This window comes from Meleagris gallopavo, chromosome 17 (assembly GCF_905368555.1).
Source record: "Meleagris gallopavo chromosome 17, MGAL_WU_HG_1.1, whole genome shotgun sequence".
Classification (NCBI taxonomy): domain Eukaryota; kingdom Metazoa; phylum Chordata; class Aves; order Galliformes; family Phasianidae; genus Meleagris; species Meleagris gallopavo.
In genome coordinates, this window is record NC_139420.1 from 5,607,558 (window position 1) to 5,632,908 (window position 25,351).

The 25,351-nt window shown below is 42.3% G+C and overlaps 1 protein-coding gene across 9 annotated transcripts in view; it reads right to left on the bottom strand.

Annotated features, from left to right (window-relative positions):
- KDM2B (lysine demethylase 2B) overlaps window positions 1–25,351 on the bottom strand; it is a 100,113-nt gene that overhangs the window by 70,930 nt on the left and 3,832 nt on the right. For 7 of the 9 annotated variants that reach the window (XM_010720116.4, XM_085238905.1, XM_085238908.1 and 4 more), the window contains exons 4-6: window positions 20,746–20,792; window positions 9,912–10,090; window positions 6,986–7,092 (exon numbers count right to left, since the gene is read on the bottom strand). In XM_010720116.4, coding sequence (XP_010718418.2) covers window positions 6,986–7,092; window positions 9,912–10,090; window positions 20,746–20,792 — 333 coding nt within the window. Of the gene's footprint in view, window positions 1–934; window positions 1,083–1,639; window positions 1,777–6,985; window positions 7,093–9,911; window positions 10,091–20,745; window positions 20,793–25,351 lie in introns of those variants that run through there. The other 2 variants (XM_085238914.1, XM_085238912.1) reach the window with 2 other exon arrangements.

The following is a 25,351-nucleotide window of genomic DNA, read 5'->3' on the forward strand; positions in this document are numbered from 1 at the left end:
CTTTTGTCCGGCCCCGCAGCGCGGAGGGGCCGCAGCCCGCAGCCCGCCTGGCACAATGCCTTTGCATTGACCTCTGCGCTTCCTTCCCAACGCGCCGCAGTCACATGGCCCCGCGCAGCCCCACACACTGCTGCTCCAGCAGCTGCTGCTGCTGTGGGGAAGGAGCAACTTTTCAGGTTTTTTGTACCACACGCAACCGCAATAATTATTATTATTAAAAAAGAGCTGTCGCACAGTAACAGCACTGATAGAAATGCAGGGCCACAGCAGGTAATGGGGTTAGGGGAGCACAACCCCAAGCAGTGTGAGGGGACACAACCTTGGAGGTACGGTCTGAGAGCACAGGTGATGCAAAGAATGCCCCACTTCAGTCATTCTCCACCACATCCAACCCCTGCATAGCACCAGGGTGGGCCTTCCACCACCAGGCAGCTGCTTGTAATCTCCTATAAGAGAGCCTCCCTTCCCCACCGGAGTTTGTTTCATGCTCCAACAGCCGGGAATTGTTTAGGTTAATGCACTGTTATTTTGGAAGAAGGGTCTAAGGTATAAGGGAAAGAAGAACTTCCCCCCCAAAAAAATCTGGGGAAAACCATTAGTGAAAGGATGCAGAGAAACATGGAGTAAGCTGCGAACTCACAGGGAAGATCATCCCCCAAAACGAGCACGGGGGATGATCCAAAGGAAGGCAACCACCAAGCAGACGGAGGCAGAAACAACGCGGAGCCGCTGCTCCGCACGCACCACGCTGGCAGGCAAACCCACAATGCACTCGCCACGCATCGCTCCGAACCCACAAGCAAACAGCGAAACAAAGACAGCAGCGGACACGGCAGGATGCAGACGCGCACGGGCGCAGGCACGCGCGCAGGCAGGGAAATGCACATGCACACGGACTCGGGGGAGACGCGTGAGCACACGCAGGCGGCATTACCCTGAGCTCAGCTCCTTTTCTCTCGCATTAGGTATCGTGCACCATACGGCTCTATTCCCTCTGGCATTGCGAGGGCTCCCCTGCCACTGAGCTCAGCCCATAAACCACTCCCAAACCCCAGCAGAGGCTTCTGTTTTTTGTTCGGGCCAATGAGAAAAGTATAGCTCACTCTTCCTTCCTCCCAGGAGCAGCGCCGGCTGGTTGAAATCCCTAAGCCTGAAACCGAATACCACAAACCCATGAGCCGACCGCGAGCGCCAAAGCGGGGAGAAGGAGCGGGCCCCGCGGCGGGCAGGACGGAGCGGCTCGGCGCTGCCCCTCACCTCCGCCCCGGGCAACGCTAACGGCCCGAGCCACGCTCCCGCACGGGGGCCCCGTAACCGAAAGCCACAAATTACGCCGCCAGACAAAAGGAACCATTGTCACCGGGCAGACACGGGGCCAGCGCTCGCGGCCCCTTCTGCCGTCCTCCGCCGCCCCACCCCCGCCCAGGCCCCACCGGCCCCCGCAGCGCCCACCCCGCCCGCAGCCCCTGCGGGAGGCCCGAGGGCCCCGGGTCCGTCACGAGGAGAAGGGGACCCGTCTTCCCCTCGTGGAAGGACCGTGGCCTCCCCCCACGTGATGGGACCCTCACGGAAAGAGCTCCCCAGCTTCCCCCTCGCAGAGTGGGGACCCCCAGCCTGCAAGCAGGGCGCGGGCACCCACCTGCAGCCTCGGGGCCAGCTCCGCCTTCCGAGGACACAGCGAAGCCCACAGCCCCGGATCCCCCGCCGGGAGCAGGGCCTGAGGTGAGGAGCTGTTCAGGCAAAGCATCGCCTCTCCAGACCACAGAGGAACTAATCATTAAAGGTGGAGCGTGCGGCAGGCACTTCAAAAGCACATAAAGGACCTGGTGCCTGCCCTGAGGGGGTTACAGGCTGAGTCAGGCAGACAAAAACAACGCACCAGATAAGGGACGGCCTCGGTTTGCGCTAGAGATTTTACAAAGCAATCAGAAATCCAGATCACACCGGTAGCAAAGAGAGCAGTTGATGCCGACCTCGTCCCACCTCGCCCCGCTCCCATCCAACGTGCCGTGAAGCACCAAGGCGCCACTGCACTCCTGATCCCGGCGTGCCTCCTGCTGCATGCGGGACCTCACAAGGAAGGAGTTATTTACATTCCAGCCATCGGATTTTGGCACGGACAGCTCACAGAGAGGAACAGCAGAGCTGCACCCAGCTACCATTTCAGACTGGCTGCAAACCTCACCACTATGGCGCGCATTCAGCTAATGTGGGGAGGTTACATTTGAACTTGAAGAAGCGAGAGGCCTCTCTCTTAATTGGAAGCTTAAATTTCTGAGAAGGCAGCAATGGCTACGAAGAAATGAACCAACCTGCCAATTTGCAAAAACCTGGCCTGTCTGCCCTGTGAGCACATGAAGCTGGAATAGCGCTCTGGCATCTACAGATGCAGTGCATTTCTCCATCTTTGTGACATGGCTGCTCAGCTACACCACAAGGAGTTTCAAAGACCAGCATTTATTTCAGCTGAACATGTGAGTCTGCAAGTCCTCCAAGCTGTACACAAGGGAAGATTTGATTCTAACGCATCAAATTGAAGACATGAAGTTGTATTTACCTGGCTGGCTTAAGAAGTTTGAGAACTCGTGCTTACTGGTCTCATTTTCTTGCACTTAATTATATCTATGGGGCAGTTTTGTATCTAAAACGATTCACAAATGACACACACCATGCACAGAAGTGTCACATATGCATTCAACAGCACCAGGTTGCCTTGTGGGACCTGCGAGCTCCCTCAGTTCAAAGGGCAGTTTCTGTCCCCAGAGGCACACCCTCAGCTTCTAATTAGACCACAGCTCCATGGAACATTTTAGCATCTGCTTAAATCCATCTCTGCTTAGCAAAGGAATGAAGGAATAGAAAGGAATGGATGGCTGAGTGACTGCCTAGCAGAGGGAAAAGCAGGGCTAACAGTGTATTGTATCAGAGCAGTACCCTTTTGTGAGCAAATCGATGTTTCATGTAAAATCACACAATCACGGGGGTTGAAAGGGACCTCAAGAGATCAAGTTCTATCCCCCTATATCATCCATTATTGAAGGACAGCAGTAATACTAGAGATCTATTATAGCAGTGTAATTCTAAGTAATAAGAAGAATTCTGAGGGCCAATAGGCTGCTGCAGTGATTGAGGCTTGGAAGAGTTTCTATTTTGCTGCCATTGCTTTGTAAACAGGCTCTGCGATCCCAGCAGCAGTGAGCTGCTGTTTGCTCTCCCAACACCACACAGATCTGCACCTCGTATGAACTGCAGGACTTTGCCTGCAATCCCCCTGCCATGATCTTGTCGTGCTCTTGCACTGCCTCTCAGTTGGCACAAACATCCATGCAATCATGTGGTGGTTGGAATGGCCTGAAAAGTGACCAATTTTTCTTTATTTCCGAGTCAATTTTCAGCCAGACCAATTTCTAGTCCAGTTTACTTTGCAGCTGTATAACAGCATGTTCTGGCAGTAAAGATGGAACAACGTGGGCATGGGACAGTTTTTCAGGGGCAATGCCAACTTACATCAGTTTGAATTTTGTCACACCACCACCTCAGCAGGCCAGTCCCTAACTTCTCATGTTTTCTTGCTGCTTAAGATGCACTGCTTGGAAAGTTCTACTTATTTTTAACATAAACAGTTCCTCACTTAATTCAGTCCTCTAAGGCTCTTATTAGGAATGTAGTCATTTACTTACAGACAGATGAATAACCTCATTACCCTGATTTTTTTTATTTTTTATTTTTTTTTTTAAAGTTAATGGTGCAAATCCAAGTGAAAGCCACAGCAGCCTCCAGCACGTGTAGCACTCCTAGTAACCGAAGCAGCGCAGCAGATGGAGCGTTCTCTAACTTCACTCCCAGCACGGAACTCAATGTGCAGGAGCCAAGACAGACATTTGTGTCTGGTAATGCCATCTGTGTCTGCAAAACTGCAACGCGCTCGCTGGAGTGCTTTTTGTTTGTAGGGAACACGTTAATGGTGGGTATCGCATACTGCAAAGTCAGTATTATGAGAACGCTAAAAACCAAAATGAAATGAAACAATCCAATTTCTAAGCAACAACAGTCAATTAAAGAATATGAATACTGGAGATTTGCAGAAACAAACCGGACATGTGAAACAAGTGACAGCACTGACATTTAGCTCCATGATTGAACACAATCTCTTTAATAAGGGCTCATGCCCTCTGGGCACTCACAGCAATAGCTGGGACTGGTATCTATACAGGAAAGGGGCAGTGGGAATTCCCAGCAGTGAAGAAAGCTAATCTCTTGAGGATTTCATATTTAAACTGGACAAGTTTAAAGAAGAAAAATCTCCTGAGAGTCACTAAGCACACAGAAACCACTTCCAGCTCAAGAAGTCCCTGCCTGAACTGCTTACAGTGGAAGTTTAGAAGTCTATTAAGGGGCTGCTTCATTTTATGCTCATGCTGTTTTCCCATTCCTCCCAGAGCAGCTATGTCAGCAGGCAACAGCAGACAGGTTACTGAGCACCATGGAGCTTTGTCCTTATCCAAGACAACTTCTCTGGCGCTCCTAGACTATCAATATTTGCTTTTAAATTTATCTTTGTTCCTTCTACAGACCAATAAAAATTTTGTGCCACCAATGCTGTAAATCATCTTTCTCTACCCTTTCTGCTAGATGATGCTCACTAGATCACCCTCTTAAACTCTCACTCCAGCTGCATCATGCTTGCCTTTAACCTTTATGCACAGCAACTCTTTCCCCATGACAAACTCCATTTTCACATTTCAAGCACCTAGTCTTCCACTGTTTAACTTCCCTTTACCTATCACATCTACTAGTTTATCAAGCTGCCAACCTCTACCTTCCCTTGCTAGTGACAGCAACCTCTGTGGTTATATGTCTGCTTCTTGAACAGGCATCCCTTCCTTTCTAACAGGTCACCCCCCACACATGGGAAAAGCTCCATGTCAAAATCTGTTGAATTGCTACTTCTCTAAAATCCCTCCTTGAAACCTACCATCTGGCAGTTCATGATGCAAGTAGTGAACTGCAAGAACACACTCTGTTTTTTTCTGCTAAATTCTGTTAGTCATGTTGTTACCCTATCCTTTAAGCCATCTCTGCCTTGTTTTGTTTACTTACTGCATTTTTTCCTCAGTATCTGGAGTACGCCTGCTCCAGGTAAGGGGACAGTTTTCCTTGCTTCTTACTTTGTACAGTCCAAGAATCCTGAAGATCTTAATCATGATTCTGTTCCTTAGTTTTAACTTATTATAAATAAAGCATGTTATTTAGTGGACTAACCACTTGGGAAGGGGAAACAATTTGCCTGAATTCTATTTTCCTCTCTGACTGCACAACTTTAGACAAGTCACATAGGACATTTCCAGATGCATGTGTGAAACTTGGCACTCTTATCCAAATCTGACGATCCTAACAAGCAGTTTGCTTGTTCAGGATACAGTACCTTTAACTTCTACTGAAATCAGCGTGCTCAGCACATCACAGGACAGGGCTTCCCCACAATGCTTGCCACAAAGCCTCTCCTTTTATGGAGATCTGCACCTTCCAGAACATTATTATTATGGAATAAGAGACAAAATGGTGCAAAATGGACTGCACGCTTCTTTGTATATGTTGGTATCAATCTATTTTAGACATTACAGTTTGGAAACAGTTCTAAGCAATTTGCAGAACGCTAGAAGTTGGTTCAGCAACAGAGTGTGAGACGCTGCCAGCATTAGGTCTGGCCAATAGAAAATGCCTCTAAAACAGAAACAGTAGTGAAGTCAATTCAGTGCTTCCAGGATTATCTGCTGCTCACTGGCCATACAAGTCAACAGCTGCTGAATTAATAACAATAAACCCAGTTTCTGTTGTTCATTCCTATGGAACTTCTTACAATGCATATTTTCAGGCCTCCAAAAGCGGTATGTTTCCTCTAATCTTTACTCCAAATACTTAAAAAACAAAAACAAATAAGCCACTACAATTTCAAGGAGACATTCAAAGAGAAGGAGCAATGAGGTGATTTCATATTAGCAAACTCATCCAAAGACTACAACTGAGATTGGCAGGAGAAGGACAAACTACCTGTGATCCTTATCAAAGCTGTTCTGAGAGGGTCCTCTGCCACCAGAAACACAATGTATGCAGCAAGTCCCATGCTTGGGAACTTCAGCAGCTAAGTAAACTGCCATGAATGGCAGAAACAAATCTTTGAGCAAGACCCACACCTATTAACAATGGACTGCAAACTCATTTCACAAAGCATCAGCTAACAACTTTTCAGCCATTAGTAGTTTAGAATCTGGGAAGGATCTGAACCCAGCCTACAGAAGGACTTTGATTATACTGTATGAATTGGAAGACATCTGTATCCTGCGAAGGGGCTTTTTGGGACACTGCTTTTGGAGAATGGAATAGTTCAGGTGGAAGGGACCTAAACAGATCGCTGAGTCCAACTTCCCACTAAAGGGCTAACCAAAAGATAAAGCAATGTTAAGGGCATTATCCAAGTATCTCTTGAACACTGATAGGCATAGGATATCAGTCACCTCAGTAGGAAGCCTGTTGCAGCATTTGACAACTCTCACATCTTTATCATTTAAGATCAGAGGCAGTCTGTCATTTTCAAAACAGTTGCTGAATGCAGAAATAAAGAGGTACTTTTTAAAAGGGATTTGACTGAAAATGTACTCAAATTGTAGATTATTTCTCAGTTGAAAATATTTAGAAAAATTGCATCGGGAAATTTAAAAGGCATACACATATATAATTCCTTTCCTAAAGATCCCAAACACAGGCTTTAAGATCATGAAGCATCCATTGTAAAATTCTCAAATACAAAATTGTTCTCCTTCAAATCTGGAGCAGCCTATCAGCATTACACTGCTTAAACAGATCAATCACATCAATTTCTCTTCCTGCTCACTGAAAATAAATAAAGATTTTCTTTCCTTCTTGCTTTTGAGTTTGAAAGGAAATAAACCAGGAGGTCAAGAGGAAAGCATTTAAAGAAACTTACTTTTTCACTTTGGGGTATTTCATCTCTGAAATAGCATTGGTAGCATCTGTCTGTCTCTCCTTCAAATGCTGTGGCCACATATTATCCACCCAGTCAACTAAGTCCACCTGGAAGTCCCAGAAATCAACTGTTAGTCACTGAACACATGGTAGGATGTACCCCTGTTGGCTGGAATTCTAATTGGGTCAGCAGCAGATGAGTAGCAGGCACACTTTTTTGTAGCCAGTATCCCAGAAACTGCATTTATGAACATTAAAACACAAGCACAGAAGAGATTACTTTTTTCCAATACGTTACATTTCAAGGAACATTAAACCCATTCTTCTGGCCACATTCTGATTTGAGTAATTACATTATTTTCTCCTTCATTGTTCTACTCCAGATTAAATTTCACATTAAAGTTCTTGTTCAAATGCCAAGCTTCTAGGAAGCATGGCAGGAGAAAACAGTGAGAAAGACGTTACCAGCAAGATGAAGAGGAGATGGAAACTGGTGCCTGTTGAAGGACATTTTAACATGTCTCTCCTGGGTGCCAGAGCATTAGCTGACCATCAGTAAGGTCAAGCCTGCGTCTCATTCGTTGGTCTTTTTAGTGATGTCCTAGTATCCATAACACTCCCTTCTGATTACACAAGTGGATCACACACACTAGGTTTCAAAACGGCAAACTCCACTGAAGGAGGTAAGTCCAACCAGGCAGGCTGTAGTGCGGCATTTGGCCACAGTGTGGCTGCACATCCCGACACAGCTCCAAACCTCCTGCCGTGCTATCTATGGGTCAGCAAGGGCTGTGAGACCTATCCGAGGTGTTTGTTGGTCACCTATCCTCCCAGTGTGTGCAGCAAGAACCGAGAGGTACAGTTCTGCCATGGGCAGCATTCAACCTAGCATCCTGACTGCTGTATCTTTTAAAAGGCCCATGCAAGAACGATTATTTGTATGAGCTGACCCAAAGGCTTGCATCCCCAGAGCACTTTCATAATGCTGCACTTGGCACGTGACATTCTTGCAGGTTAGGGCTGCCGCTTATCTATTTCTCCATCTGCAGCACGTACTGCTGATAACAAGCAGTATTGGAGAAGAGTCAAAGGGAGATGATACAGCCAGTAGAAGTAGTACCAATTCCATGATCTCACAGTTGTATGTGGAAACAAAATTGATGATTACTGCCCCAGTTCTGAAATAATCCCCACGTCCTGATATTGCAACCCACAGCCTTTACACAAAGTCAAGTATTTCTGCCTCGTGGACTGAAATAGCCCTACAGCATTCACAGGATCCACTCCTACAAATACAGTATTTGGTTAATATTGACTTTATGTACAGACTGGACTTCCCCACAGTCCCTGGCAGCCTCTTCTTGTATCTCCCACTGCAGCACCTGAAGGTGCTGAAAGAGCACTCTTCCGGTGAGATCTAAATATTGCTAGTTTTACAAAGCACTTTACACTCAGGCTGAATTAAACAAACATGAAAAATTAATTTACATGGGGTAATAGGAACCTAATTGCATTTTTCAGTCCTGAGCACCCAGGAAATTAGCACAGATGTTTTAAAAGCTCACTGAGAATTATGAGCTTGGGAAAAATCGGGATCAGCTGAACACCAGAAACTCCCCAGAGCACTTCCAAAACTGCCTGGCTAGTGTCTGAATGACAGCAAAAACCTGTATAAACTTCTGAATAAGTGCTTAATATTCAATTTGTGATACATGTGTAACAGAACACAAAGCCTACTTAGGAATTACTTCCATAAATCAGCTATAAAATCTGCCGTCTACTTTTTTTTTCTTCACCAGTTCTGGCATAAGTACGGCATTTATATTGCCTGCAAATACAAGAGATGTCCCCAGTGGAAAAAAAAACAAAAAAAAAAACACAAAAACAACTAATAGTATAGCTGCAATAGCACTTAGAAATTGTAAGAAAAGTGGCTGACAGCAAAGTACCATAGTGCTATAGTTTTACACTCTGCAGCACCATGAACATTCAGTGCCAGAAACAGGCTCAGTGGGAACAAGCAGCACTCATTCTGCTCTGAGAAGTCTCTTTGTTCTCTGGTCAACCAGGACCGATGCCCAAATTTCTCTGTCGAGTGTCTGGAGGAGAAACTGTGAAACCTCCAATGCCAGTTCCTCTGCTGTATCACTGTGTACAATCAGCTGATGCTGTAATCCTCACTCGTGTATAGCTACTTTTTAGTAATAAATGAAGTTATCTTTATTAACAAGGTCAGTTTCATTGCCAGTAACTCCATGAAGTTACAAGAGTCACCCACTTTTCAAAAACATGTACAAATCTGCCGCCGCCTTCTGACGATGCCAATTCTGACCAAGCAGTAATTATGACAAATTAATAACGTGTAAACTTCTGTATTTAATATGTATGTTTTCAACTTCTTTGCTTTGGTTCCCTTGAACATTTTTGCAGTGAACAAGAGGGTCTGTAGAAGGAATTTAAGCTTCTAGGTTATGGTTTTAAATTTCCTCCTCCTTAGAGATAATCCACAATTTCCTTCTTCACCAAGCCATAGACTAAGACTGCTTTTTTTAGGATAGTAATAGCTTTATATTTTACATTACAAAATAGCTCTATTGTTATTTTGGATTAGGTTGTATTTGCACATTAACACTTACACAATACCAAAAGACAATAGACAGGTATTTAATTTTAAATGCAGTTTCCCCTAAATGCATTCAAAGGAATTGGCTATCAGTACAAATCACATGATTAAGAGCTCATCAGGCACCTAATTCCTGTAGATTAAATTCCAGTACCAAGGAGACAGTAGAAAATGAGATCCTAAACAGACAAGAGTTACAGGTGCTCCACGTTGCTTTCTTTCTAGTGTGCATCCTCCAGCTCCATTATTTATTACAAAGCAACTGCTTATTGGAAAGAAGCTGAAAATAAACAGGATCCCTTACCACATTGGGACGCTTGACAATGTTCTCCAGCTTTGTATGACTGAACTCCAAGCTGATGACGTTGTAGAGTTTTTCACGCTGGGCCTCTGGCGTTTCATAGTATCTCACAAACTGGGACATGCTCATTTCAACACCTCTTTGCGTGTTCACATCCATCACATCCACTATTCGACGACTTCCTGCAAATGCACAGAAATGCTCCTAAAATATTCAATTTATTTTAAAATGTGTAAGTTCTCAACAACTGCAGGGAAGCTGTTGTTACAGGACAACAGAACAGCGTCAGTACCTCCCCAGGTCCTAAGCAGCTCAGTCAGCAGGAAACTAACCTGGAACAAGACTTTGTGCCCAGTATGACACTGAGCGAGTTATCTGTTGCATTTGCTCCAGAGAGATGGAGAGTACTTCCCTCCTTTACACAGACAACATGAGCAGGAGTACATTAAAATCTGCAAAGAACTGATTTAATGTGGTAGCAGGGGGCATGCAAGACAACTAGCTCTCCAAATCACACTGTACAATCTTCTAAACATGCATATGCCTCTCAAGATTCTTTTGGCCAAGCACAAAAGTTACCCATAAAAAGCAGGCTGCATAAGCAGATGATATGAGCTGCTGAACCCCTGACACTGATTGCTGTGTATTCTCAATTCCAGTCATTGCTAGTGGAGATGAAAGCAGAAGTGCTCACTTTGGATCTCTACACAAAAACCATGGGACATACTTGCAGCTTCTTCAGTGGCAGACATACAAGTCTCATTAGCACCAAAATGTTGAACAGCAGTTTTTAATCGAGTCTTCAGCTTTATACAGATTAATCCACAATCTTGTCTTCGGCCAACTGGAAGGTTTCACCCCTCTCAGCAATTTCATCATCCTAATTAGCAGTTCATTTGTGTGTGAGCAAAAGGGAGCCCATGAGAGACATGCCTCATTTCCAGAAGAGAAGGATTCCAGCAAATAAACTTGCAGCACTTCCAAAAAAATCACTCCAAAACAATTTCCATCGCTGAAGAAATAACTCCAAGTAAATTGTATTAAAACAAAATGGAGAGCCTATATTATGCCATCAGAGGGAATTATTAATAATTGCAGCACCTGGCCTATTGTGTGCTTGGGAGCAGTATTTCAGCAAGAATGATAGTTTGGATTTCATTGCTCCATTAAAAACATCCTTCGCCACTGATAGCAATGACAGTGATATGTGATATCACAATGAATGTGATAATGATTCTGGGAAGGAACTCAAGACCATAAAGCTTTGTAATCAAAAAGAAAAATTTATACAGTGTAAGTCTGGAGTAGTCTCACTGGCCCGCCAGTCAGACTCCACTGCAGCACCACCAAAATGGGATTTGATTCCTCAGTCAGAACTCAGGACTGCACGTAGTGTTGCCACCTTGAGGCAGGAGGGGGAGAAAGCTTACTTATGTGTGAAAAAGCACAAACATCGTTATATCTGCTATTCGCCTGTTTGAAACAATACACAAAACCTAGTTTCCTTTTGCTTTTTTTTTTTTTTTTTAAACTTGCTTTTTGGTGGTGTTTTTGTTTTTTTTTTTTTTTTTTTTTTTTTTTTAAACTGTTAACATTACTATCTAGGGGGAAAGTTCATTTTCCACTCATCAGGTTAGCAGCTGGGGCAAAGTCATACTAAACAGCCCCTAAATTAGCGCCAGCCTGAGGATTAAAGCAGAGACCACAGCCCAGAGGGGTTAAGCACTTTGATACTGAAAAATTGAATCTGAAGGGCTTTGTGGCAGTCTCAGATGTGTCATAGTACAATCTAGGTTTGATCTCAGCCGCACTGGAAGCGACCTCATACAGCCTCTCAATTACCCTTTCTGAAAGGAAAATCAGCAGTTACCTGATGAATTAAAAATATGAGGCCCAGTTCAATAACAGGGTTGTTAGATGTACCTGATTATCAATTACAAGCAGAAGAGCTAAGATGTGAATTGACAGTCACTTGACTTCTGAATTAGAGAGTAATTAGAGGGGCTGTTTTTCTTTTAAACCACAGCACTATCAAACACCCTGTACATAATGATTTCTGGAGCACTGCTTACAAAATTTGAGACATGTAATTACAGGTTCACAGCCTCAGCTCACTGCCCACTTCCCAGTGGCTCTGGCTTACTGCCAGCTTTTTTTCCTCCTCTCTCCTGAAAAGATTCAGCTGTCCCACCTATTTCCTGCCTCTAGGAGAAGGTTAAATGTTATCCAGAAAGAGAGACCAATGAAGAACAAGAGAAAGGAACATACGGAGGCTGAGAGATGTGAGTTCAGGCAGAATTTCTGAGGCTGTGTGCAATTTACCACTTCCCAGATGCTACTAAGCCTGTCCACATTAAGAGGATAAAGCTATCTTTGGGAACTATTTTAACCATTTGTGACAGAATTAAGATCTGTGCATAATGAATAGCTTGATGCCTGCAGTCAGAAACCAACTTCGAACGCTGAGGGCCAGGTCTGCTGCTCCCTCTTGATCTTTATTCTTTTACAGGGAAAAACATCCCCAGATTGCAACGTAGGATTTTGGCAGAGCCCAAGGAAGCCTGCTGGCTTCACTAGTGGGTTAATTGTACCTAGAGTTGCAGCTTTGACCTGAATCCCAGTCAGTCCCTCTGGAGCTTCTGAGCTGGAGAGCAGAGATACGTGGTAGCCTGTACCAGCTGGAGGGACAAGAATCAGAGCAGAACGTCCTTGCTCAAATAGAGCTACTAATGAGATTTCCCCATGCTTCAGAACCAGCATCAGTACAAATTTAGTTACAGAAATGCATCCCATGTCTGAGATCCTCCAGAGGACACGGAAGAACAAATGGCAGCAGAAGTCCAGCTGGACACTTCCACACACCTCTGTGTCCCCATGGTGGTTCTCCCACCTGTTGTTTCCCCACCACAGGACAGGCCCCAGCCACTGCCCTCCTGTCCTGCAGCACCAGGGCCAGAAACAGCCCCAGGCTGGAGCCCTTCCCACACCAGGAGCCTTTCAGTGGGGTTAGATTATTTCCTTCTTACAGAGATGCAAGGCTACCTGCACCCAACAAGTACCTTCCCCATCTTCCATCCTTACCATCAGCAGCTCTGCCATTTGCTATAGAAGTGCCAACCGCAATAAGCCATGCTGTTAGATTTCTTCATACAGCACAAGGTTCATTTAGAGCACGTCTATAGGAAGAGCTTAAGCTAGCAAAGTCTTAAACTTTAACATTATAGGACTAAAAGAGGTTCATAGCAAATAATGTGTTTCAGTGGCATTATGTAGAAGCTGTTATTTTTTGTGTAGATGTAAAGATATTAAACTGTGATTTCCAGCAGTTCTTTAAGATAAAACCTCAGCCATAGAAAGCCACACAAAAAAGTTTCCAAGCTGCAGCAGGAGCAGCTTGAGACATATATAGCTGTAGTTACAACAAACTTCCAAAACATGCTGATCAATACTTAGGTAAAGTTATAACTACAAAGGTCATTTTGGACTAGGGTAACTTATGACACTAAAACACACCAGCTATCATGAAATATTTAAGACTCCGCATGCTGCTACCCTAGGATAAGATAGTTGTTTTCTAGCCTGGATGAGCTAAGCTTATTGCAGAAGAACAGCATTGTTACAGGCAGTTAATCTAAAGAGCTGGTCTGGTTGCTTTTTCCACATATACAACTAGTTTTAAATCCACTTGTAGACAGAAGCATTGAGATAACAGTGACCACATCAACACATCAGTTCAATTCCCTTTTTGTGTTTTGACATCATAGGTATATATCTTTTAGAGAGGTTTGATTTTTGTTACAGCATTCATTCAAAGAGGATTTGCTGCTGTTTATATCTGGACAGGAACATGACTTTTTAGCAGAACTGTCTCAGTTTAACTAAGATTTTTATTTATTTTTGGAAGAGTTTTACTGTATTAAGCAAAGGACAAACTTAAAGAGTGGTCAAACAGGAAGCTCAGCTCTAAAAATAGGGATGGTTCTACTTCCAAAATGGCAAGGCAGCAGACATGCTAAACATAGGCAAACATCACAATATTTTTTTTTATTAAGCGTAAGGAAGGAGCAAAGAAAATTTTTATCTTATTGCACAGATATAATTGTGAATCAAGGCTCACTCAACAGATGTCATAAGACATGTATCATGCCTTAGCCCAGCATCAATGCTGAGAGCTAAACTGGGACACAACAAAAATAGAAAGTCCTCCTGCTCTGTGTGAGGGAGGAAGAAGGCTGGGTTAGGTTTCTCCTTGTTCGGCCTTCTGAGGCACCTCACCCAGCCCAAGCCTGCAAGCAGGAAGGAGACAAGAGAGCACTACCAGAAGCAGGGAGAGAAGGAAGGGAAGAGCAGGACACCAGTTTGGACTTAACTGGCAGGACAAGAAAAAGTGCTGTTAGAAGCAGTGCCAATGAGTAGCATTAAGAATAGAAATGCTGTAACAGGTGACAATAGGCAGCAATGGCAAAAACTATATGCCAACTCGGATGACAAAATGATTGTCTGGCACCAGAGCATGGTACAAAAATTCAAGGAGGTTCTAAGTAGTTTCTAATTTTAATTCTGCCCAAGAGGGAGCCCAGCAAAGCCCCACAATTTGCCCACTGCACCCAGTTGGCTTGACTCTCCCTAGATCTGAGCAAGGAAGAAACAGGTCAGAAGTGACATGAGTGTGTCTCAGCATACGTGCTGCTTGTCCCACAGATCTCACGACAAACAAAAACCAACCGCCAAATCAGGCTGCTGCAGCTTGCAGCCAGGTACATTGATCCCTCCCATTGTTACTGGTCCACAGCTGCTGAGATGATCCAGGCTGAAAGGATTTCTCTCCACTTTCTCCAAAACTATGATGAGATTGGGGTTGAAATGAGTTATGTACCATAGAGCAGCCTCACCAACACAGGACAGATGCAAAGGAAACAGGAGAGGTCGCTCAAGGGAAAAGAAAGAAGAGACAAGAGGGATGTGCCAGTGTTTCCTCAGTGCAGCACTTGAAAAAAGAGACACCTGCCAGATAAGAACTGGAATTAATCACTTCAGAAGAACAGCACTTTTTTTTTTTTAAATGGTCCTTCTGTTTCCTCTATCTAGTTCTCATGTAGAAAAACAAATGCAACTGCTAGAAGTTTAGGCAGCTCACACCAGCAGCACGATATAAACCACTTAAGTGACAGACCATTGGTTTGACTCCATCCTACTTTCAGGGCACCTGGAAGTTACTGTTTCAGTAGTAACATTTATTTGCTGATCTGGTTGAGATCCAACTCAGCAGAGTTCCTTATTACAGAAAAGCCTCAGAGCACAAAGCACACTGGAAGTCCCAGCAGCATCATTGGGAGGGCAACTGGAACTTGATTCATTAAAAAAGTTTGAAATGAATATTGGAGATTTTAAAACATATTCTGGCCACAGAACAGTATGTTGAAGGAAATGTTTTCATAAAATCTCAATGAAGTTTTCCTATGATAGTGCAAAAATAGCTTTAAAACACCTGAGGCAAATTGCTGGCCTCAACCTACACCGCTTACTGATGTTCCATTTTCCCTTTGAAAAAAATGATAGCCAAGTCTATAGCTCAGCACCCTTAAATCACAGGCCTTGGTTTTGGATCAAAGAAAACAGCACCTACATGCAGTTATTTTGCAGACACTCATGGGAAACATCCCAGTTTCGTCCTACAACAACTCAGCTTTATCTCCCATCTTCAAAATGTTGCTGGATCCCTGGCACCTCAGCTATCAGAGCTGCCACCCATGGCCCCGAGCCACCTGATGAACACAGACATTGTGCAGGATCCTGAGCATCCTTTATGTCAATTCTCACAGAGGCTGAAGAACAAGCCCACAAGTTGTTTTATAAAAGCACTATGAAGATGCTGCCCTTCTAAACAATGAGAGCAATGAGTCCACTGTCATTAGGTCCATTCTGGTCAGCACTCCAGCAGTCTCACTTACAGCCTGCTAATTAGATGCTTCAACATTCTGCTCACATGAAAATAATTCAGAGAGGAGGGCAGGAACAGCTCATACCATGGGACAAATAAACATCAGGAACAAGAGGAAGAATCTTACAATTAATGTAAATATGGAAGAAGAGGTTTCTTGTACAAACTAAGATGAGCTTGGACTCTTATACAAAAGTCTCATCCATTGTGTTTTGAAAAAACCACACTATTTGAACAGGAGGAAGAGAGCAGTGCCTCCTGGAGGTGCAGCATCTGGTGACTCCTAGCTCAGCCCTTTGTCTCTAAACATTGTGCTCCAATTCACAGGACAAATCCCTGCACACGGAGAACCAAACATCTTCACCAAGACCTCAGTGCAAGACTGAGGGTGCACTTGTGCACTTCCTTTAGGCAGGCAGGTTAGTTTTGGAAATTACTCTTTATAAACAAGCTTTTCTAATGAGCCTCCTTCTTCACTCCTCTCAGTCTCCAATTTCACAACTGCCTTGGAACAAATGAAGCATTGCTCTGTAGAAAAGGCATTCAGAAGAATGATGGAAAGTTTTATGAACTGCAGTGTGTGGCTGCTTTGTTCTTCTTTTGTCTCTGCACGACTAATTTCCTTTCACAGGATGGGGAACTGTACATAGATTAAGTCAAAATTCCCCCTACTTGCCTTCAGACTACCCTATGAGTCTCTCAACTTGTTTTTAAGTTTGATGTGAACTCAGCCATGATGCAATTTTCAGAGCAGATCAGTTTGAGATGTGGAGCAAATATGTAGGAGGAATGAATAACAATAAAACAAAATCACTGGGAAGCAGTTACTCAGAAACAGTTAATCTGGTTTGTTTTCAGCTTTTTGGAGTAGCTAGCAAAAAGCTGAACACATTTGCACTGCTGACATACATGTCTGATGATACATTCTTTGCTGCTTCTATACTTAATTATTCTAATAAACCTTTAGTGATGTAAATTAAAAAAGTGTCAGGTGCTACATCACGCCATGAACAACATTAAGTCCTCTACTTGCTCTGGCTGGGCACAGCAAATGCCATACAGCAATGCTACTGATCCTATACAAGTGACTGTGCTGGTCACAACTTTATCCTCTTCAGCCCAGGAGTCACAATAACTGCAAGTCATCTTTCTTTAAGATCCTCAGCACTTTTTGAAATAACCCCTTTTGCCAATAGCCTGGATTGCAAGCTCGGCTTTGCAGATGTACAGACATTACATCCCACAAAGCTACATCCAAGAGGATATTGTCCCAACCTGCAGTAAAATGAAGTGATGCATGTTACAGAACCCAGAGGCACAGAGAATGCTTTGGCCCTTTGACGTCAAAGATAAAAGCAAATGATTGCATTTGGTTCCTGAATCTGGAGACAGCAAAGACTAGAAATGGTCAACTGCTGCTTGACTTTCAACAAGGCAATGACTTTTCTCCTGCCTCATTCCTAGGTTAACCTTGGCAAGTGTACTGCCCTTTTTCTTTGCTGAAATTCACATAAAACATTCACACAGGCCTGACTGGAGATTCAGGCACATACATCTACAAAGATAACATTTTTCTGCCCATGTGTGGCAAACTTCAGCTGCAGCTCAACAGCATCACTGGTGGAAGAAACTGTCACAAGAGAGTCCTGGAAAATATCAGTGTACCAGCACTGCATGCCAAAAGCAGAAATAAGAAGCCTAAAGAAATAACACTCCAACTTCTAGTGTAGATGTTTACGGAGTTGCTAAGAGGGCCAGTGACCCTCTTTGCAAAATTTTAAGTCAGCTAGCTGATGAAAAGATGATAATGACATTCTGTTCTTCAGAACTAGCAATCAAAACCACCTTAGGCAATGAAATCAAAGCCCAATTGTTATTAAATTACAGTGGACTTAGTCTTCTTTCAAGAGTTATCTCAAGTTCCTGGGCAGCTCAGGAATTCCTTTTCTCTTCTCCCTTTGTATTCTTGGCTCAAAGCCATTTCACAGACAAGACAAATTCCAACTGCTGAAATTAATCCATTGTTTCAGACTTGGAAAATATACAGGATATCTTCCCTACAAGACAGGAGTCTACTCATAACCATTATCCCAGCTGTGCAGTTTCAGATGTTTGTCCTTTAAAGCTACTGTATGGAAAGGCCTTTTGCACGTGTTACACATGGGTGCACATTCATGCAAACCAGCATGCAGGTCACAAATATCTCCAAACTAAATAACAGCTGCTATTGGCATTTTTTAAACAATGAAAGACAAACAAATCCCAAAAAGCAATGGCAACAATTCTTTGGAAGTTTGCTGAAATCTTAAGAAATGGACACAGAAGTACAAATAAGGACAATGAGCAACCAAGAAAATCACTTTTTCCCTCCTCACTGTTGTCACAGGCTAGAGTTAAGGTGAGATTTAACAATATTTGGTAGCTTAGCTTCTTATTTCCTTATTACTTATAGATGCTCAAATAAGAAGTGATATAACAATCACACTGTAAATGCAAATTAATTTCAGAATCATTTGAGACCAAAAGGTCAATAACTTTCTACTGAATAACCAACACTTTCTCTTTAAAGTGTTCTATAAGAAATACACTTCCCTGACTCTAAGAGAACAAACGATAGGTTTAAATTTTAAGCACCAGCATATTATAATGATGAGCTCTTAAAAACTAACAAGTTTAAACAGGACAGAACTTTTTCAAGATAGATTCTCTATCAACACCCACACACATTCAAATACTGAGTTACAATCACTTCGCATTTGCAAAAACATTAATCCACTTCCAGTTGTGAAGAAAACCTTTGACTTAGGAAACGCATTGACCTGAGTTCCATACAAGACCTGAGGAGTCTGTCAGAAAATTCAGGGTCAGAGGAGATGATAATAAAACAATTCTCATCTGCTTTATTGGAACATTAGAAAGTGAGTGAAACATATAAAGATTTTTAAAAATCAGCAATGATATGCAATATGGATATTATTCAGTGTTTCTCAAAGTCATTAGTATGTAAAAGTAAAGCAAGGACCAATTCTTAGCTTTGTTCCTATTTGCTGTTAGTCTCAGTGCAACTGTTACATACAGCACAAATTGCAGTGACACACAATGCCCCATAAGAACCACGTGTGGGTTTTATTTATTTATTAAGATGTAACTTACCATCAATTCCCCAAATATTTCAGATTTTTTAAAATCAAAGTTTCCATCTGTGATGCCAGAAGTCATAATTGTATTACAAAATAAAAGACAACAGGTGACAACGTGCTGTACCAAATTACAGGTTCACCACAGTGGCTTCAAGAGAGTTTGTCCAAATCCAGTGAAAAAAGATACGTGACATGCAGTACCTGGCCTAGAGCACACGGTGGATTGCTGAACCAGCTGGGAGGAAGGACACACTTCTACATTAAAGTTAATCTAAAAGTTAATTACAATTGTTATTTTTGCTCCATTGTTTTATAAACATCCTCCTGCTTTGCTGGCCATGTACACAGGAATCTCCACCCCAATATTTCAGGAGACAATCTTGAGGAAATGCAACTCCCACACTTTGACTGTTAGACAGGAAAAACAGTGCTGTTATACAACGCTACACTGCACCAAAACATCTCAGCATCTGAGCACCAACTCCAGCACTTCCAGAAGCAAAAGTGGCAACTTCTCAGCTATGAAGCAAATTCACAGAACACTGCAAACAGGGCCTAGCACTTGGCATCTCCACAACAAAAAGAGGTAGTCAAGTATCTAAACGTGTTCATGCAGGCATTTAGGAAACCTGTAAGAGTTGGGAATTACAAATACTCTCAAGCTATTTCCTGATTTAACTGCAAATTGACCAACAGCAATGCTACTAAATTGCACTTCCCACAGCACTTTAACATTTTAACCCAAAAAGGTTCTTAAAAGGAGCTTATAAATGATCATAAATTAAGCAACATCACCAAGTTTTGTTTGTGAAGGAAGGTTAGCAGAGATAACCTCTCTTTCACAGATAACCCCAACTAAGAGAAATGCAGCACAAGTTTTTCTCCTTTGTTTTTCTTAACAGCAGCCTTCACAGACGTGATATTCCTATTGATTATCAAATTCAACCAATTCTCAAAAACTCTTTCAGAATGGAACTGATCTAAAAGATAACTCCAACCACAGTGCAGGTGAATAACAACAATAAACTGTAGGTCACAAGAATGCAGCTAAAGGCCTCTGAAGGACAGCAGCTACGCAATCCAGCGCTCTGCTAGCTCCACAGCCATGCCTCAGCAGAGTGCAGTCACTTTTCAGTAACCATTGCAGAGACAGTATAAACATATCCATCTTAAGTAAAAGAAGATTTCAAAGAAACATACTATGCAATCTCCTATTCAGAATGTTGCTTTAGGTTTCTTTCTTCTGCCAAAATTGCTAGGAAACATTTGATGACTGCAGTCACCACTTCTGCTTTGTCTCTTATCAAAGACAGGCAGTTTGCAGAGCTTTGTCCTCAGTCCCTTCAGCAACCTTTCCTCCATGCATTGACCTGTCCTGACACTGATAAAGTGTGTGAGGAGAGCACAGGCAAGAGGTGATAGGGCTCTGATCAGACCTTTTACCAACAGATGCTCTACAACAAATAAAAAAGAGGAACTCGGCCAATGGAACTGCTGCTTTCCAAGATCACAAAAGTGTATGTAGGACATCTGTTAAGAGCAAAAGCATTCACTTTCCTTTAAATGGCCCATTATCCAGCATGAGATCAGAGCCTGGTCAGCACTACTAATTAGGGTTTTCTCCAGCCTTTTTAATTTACAAATTGCTTTTTCATTCCTTTTCCCAGATTCTGTTATCACAAATGTCTACAAACACAACTGGACAAGTATTTCAAAGCAATTCTGTTTTGTATAGATTTAATTCAAAATGACTTACCCACTAATAGCTTCACATCTCTGACAGTGAAATCCGGGTCAGGCATTCTATAATCAGCAAAGAAAGCAATGTTAAATACCATCAGGGTAAGTACAGGCACACTTTTGTTATCATAATAAAGGAGAATAGTGGCCTCTGTCCATAATACAGTAGGTAGAACCAAGCAAGGCCTCTCTAAAGCATGGACAGTGCAAGTGTTAATGGCACACAGTGCCCTTACACTGGCAAGCATATAAAAGTTCCTCTGCTCATAATAAACCAGAAGAGGTGTCTCTTCAAGCACTCTAGCAGCACTGGAGTGGGAGAAAAGGAAAGGGGCTGGAAAAGTTATTTCAATGAAATCCCAAATCTTCATAGCTCATTTCTGCAAGGCAACTCAGTGTACTATCTGTATACTCTCCAGCTTTTCCAATGGACACAAACTGAGGCAGAGAAGAGTAAAGTAAGTTGTTCAAAGTCACATCATCATAGACTGGATTCTCAGTTTAGAAATAAAGAACCAAAAATAACAAATATAAGCCCCTTTGTTGTAAAGGCTATTCCAAACCTCCTTGCCTAGCAGAAAACAACCCAGCATATTTGATGGGTACAGAAGTTTGATTCAATTCAGGCTAATTGAGAGATAAATGATTTCATAATTGGTTCACTGATGTTGACAGATTTATAAGATCACTTACAATATCTTAAGTGTTTAATATACATAGAGTGAGTGAATTTTAAGTGTCAGGAGATTAAGAGTCTGCAGTTCATTGACTGGGTGGAAAAAGAAAACAAAAACAGTAGCGGGGATTTTAAGTTGATTAACTTCATAATGAGATTATTTCACACTTCACATCTTCGTATAGCACAAGACTGAGGAAGGAATTGTGATGAAAAGCAGCCCTGTAGGAACTGCCAGTTAGGAGCTCTGTCCCACTGCCATGGGTGGTAAACAAACAACTTGCTTGTGGTATAGTGCTTTTGACACAATTCTGTTAGAATGGTGATTCTGTTAGAATCAGAAGTATACAGCCTATATGCAAACTGTTAGAGTTCTTATATTAAGAAAACACCAAAAGGTAGTTAGAAAAATGCACTTATTGTCACGTGTGTATCTTCAGAACTATTTGCCAAAACTTGTTTGTTCACTCACTTCACCTTTATCACCTTCCTCCGGTGGAATGAGGAGGCTGCACAATATCCTTTGTTAGGTTGCTGCCAACCCTCACATCTTTGCATTTACTGATGAGGGCCCCACAGCTTTGGAATTCACCCCCTTGCCAGAACGGAGCAGCCTGAATAAAGCTCATCTTAATATCCAAGCTCTAAGAAGTCAGAAGCAGCGAAGGAGGATGCTTTGGGGGCAATAAGAATAAGCAAGGCTTACTGTCAAGTGCCAAAGTTTGCCTTTACTTTATGCCAGGTGCAAAGATGAGCAATCTTCTTCAGACTTGCAGAAATCAAAATAAATTCAACAGCCAAAACAGAGAACAGACCTAAGCCAGATGCATGCAAGCAAACCCATTCTTTCTGAGAACTCCAGCAGCAGCTGAAAATCAACTTTATAAATAAAATTAATCGCTGTTTGGAGAGCACACCTGGCATATCCTTGTTTTTTTCCTCTGCATCCTCAGGATGCGTTGTACAAAGATTCCACCAAGAGAAGAATTTCAAGCTTGAACAGCAGGTTTCAACTACAAGAACCCATACTGTAGCTGAGTCACACCTTGGGAGGTCCAGTTTTAAATCAAGCCAATTCTGCTTGCTGCTGAGACTGTAAATTACTGTATTCCACCCTCAGCTTCACTCAGCATAACTGCCACAGTCACTCCTATATATGCTACTGCTCTATGTTCAGACAAGAGAGACAACTTATTTCCAAGCTCCCTTTTCTCCCTGAGATACAGCAATAAAAACGATCAAATAACTCTATGAAAACAAGATTACCTTCTGCTAATGGATCACAGGTAGATCCTTCTGCTTCTAGTTATAGAAGTAACAGCTCACAATGATTAGAAATGCACATGAAATCAATTTCCAAAGTTCAGTTATAATATTTTATCCTCATTCATCTTATTTCTCAACATTTTGGAGTATCCCGTCAGTCACCAGACTGTTCAGCTATGCTTTGTACATCTGCCAGCCACAGACGTGCAAGCTGACTGCTTTACATCAAACACAAGTGTGGAAATTCTCATATCACGTATTTTATAGACTACTGCATCTCAAAAGTCACCCTACGCGTATATGGTAGATTAGGTGATCCATAAGTGTCAAATACAGCCTGCCATGAACAGGAGACAGTATTACTAGAAAGGACCAAAAAAGCATGGTTTTCTCCAGAGCCTGAAGAGGAATATAAGTTTCCTGAACATCATCAGCAAACGACCCAAATCCAAAAGCAAACTGGCCCATCTCACTCTACTGATGTAAGGCAGCATGCTGCAACAATCATTATTTCAAGCAGCAGATGTCAGGATAAGGAGACTAAGTATTTAAAATCAATTAGGCAAGTGTCAGTACTATTTTGATCTCACTGGAATACAACACACAGAGTCTTTCTATATCTACACATCCATACACAAAAGGTGTATACTGCATGCCAGCCACCCTTGATAATACAAGAAGTGAAACTCTAAATAGAATTATACCGTGTTACCTTGCAGAGTGTCAAACTGGAAAGACTGCTCATGCATTTCACTTCTACCATTTAAAATATACATACATCGTGTCTCCAACCTTCTCTCACTCTAGTGGCATTTACACCCAACTATGTGAAATTCCTTCACAATATCCAATTCCAAACTAATAACTCCTGCTCATTTCAGGAAAAAAAAAAAATTAGAATGTGAAGTGTCCTAGAATTTGTAGATCAGTAATCTCTTATAACATTTTAATCCTCCACAGCAGTCAGTGATTCAGAAGAGAATGGAAATACAAGACCAACTCACCCAGCTGACTCTGAACTGATTTTATATTTCCATTACGGTGAAATGGACAAGTCCATTGAATCCATGCAGGATCCATTCAAAGCTCATATCAGATAAATTTGCTCTTACTTTTATCAGCATATTAACTGATCAAGATAAGGAGGTTGGTGATATGAATTCTATGCTCAGAAATATTCTTAAAGAAAGCTTCAGTATTTTACTCCTCTTTCTTCTTCGGTGGTGAATTCCATCTCCAGTATTAGAATGATACCAGTGGTTGGTAGGAAACAGAAACACTGGCTAGTTAAGTCTAGCTGCTGAGAATATTTTAAGCTTATCACAGCAAAATGGAGCACTTATTCTCCTTCACCACTCATTCTCCTTCATCACTCAAGGCATTAGCATACAGAAGAATCAGGAAAGTGACTCCAAAACTCTTACTGTGGATTAGTGTTTATTCCTCTTCTACCTCCTCACAATCCAGCTTTGAAGTCAAAGGACTCATTATTTTAACTGCCAGATCTCCAAAAAGCCAACTGAAAACGAAGATTGATGCTACACTTGGTCTTGGTAGTTCTTCACATGCATTCTGTGCATTAGACATTCTATTTATTGAACTACCTTGATAATAATTACCTAAAAAAGGTAGCTCACCTTTAAGTGGTACTCTCTGATGACTGACACATGCTGTGTATGCACATACACATAAGCATTTGAGCAAGGCCATTTTTGGGCCTCAGCACAATAGACCTGTAATCTGGCCTCTCTTTAGGTTACACTGAGGTAACTTGGCTTTGTTAATACCCAATTTTTTAATAACTCATGGCATTAAACTGTGAGATGCTCAGCTGAAGTTGAGTGAAATAATAGTTCTTTCACAGAATTAATTTTCCATCATTCAGATATAATCAGTTACATAGTTGAAGTACCCAAAAATATAAAAAGAGATTATATTTTATCAGTCACACAATCTATAGTTGAACTTTTTAATATTACTCTGTAACACTACAATGTGACAGTGTAACTCTATAACACAATGAAAAGAACAGCAATAATAGCAGGGTAGCGAAGTCCTAAACTGCAGAAAGTGAGGATAAGTCCAAAATGCAGCAGCCATGGGCACCGAAATAACAATGAATCTGCTTACCTTTGGAGGGCCTCCAGTAGGCAGGATCTCCAGAGAGATCCCCTCACCTCCACTGCCAACCTTTAAACCAGGGCTGGGAAGGGCTGGATCCTGGCTCCACCCCTTCCAATCACTCACATCCATTGCCTGCACCTGAGCTCCCCTGGGTTGGCCCTGCCTTCCCACCAGGTGCTCCATCATTGCTTCAGGCCATGACTCAGTATTTCTGCTACATACTCTCTTCAACACTGTCACATTTATTAAAAAGGACTTGTAGAATTTGCTTATTAAAATACCAAATGCTTTATGGCTGGTGTTAAGAAAATGCAAACTCAGACTCTAGTAACACCACATTTTAAATATTTATGAAGTAATAACACTCTGAGGACATAAAATTATCAAGGAAAAAAAGCAACATTCGACTTTCCACATGTAACACAGAAAATGATTGAGAAGTCAAAAACTGAAGGGTGGCTGTTCCGTCTTTGCAGCACTGATTGGAAGCAAGAATATTTGAATTTTATTTCTGACTGTATCACGGACTTATTTTTTTGATTGTATAGAACAGCAC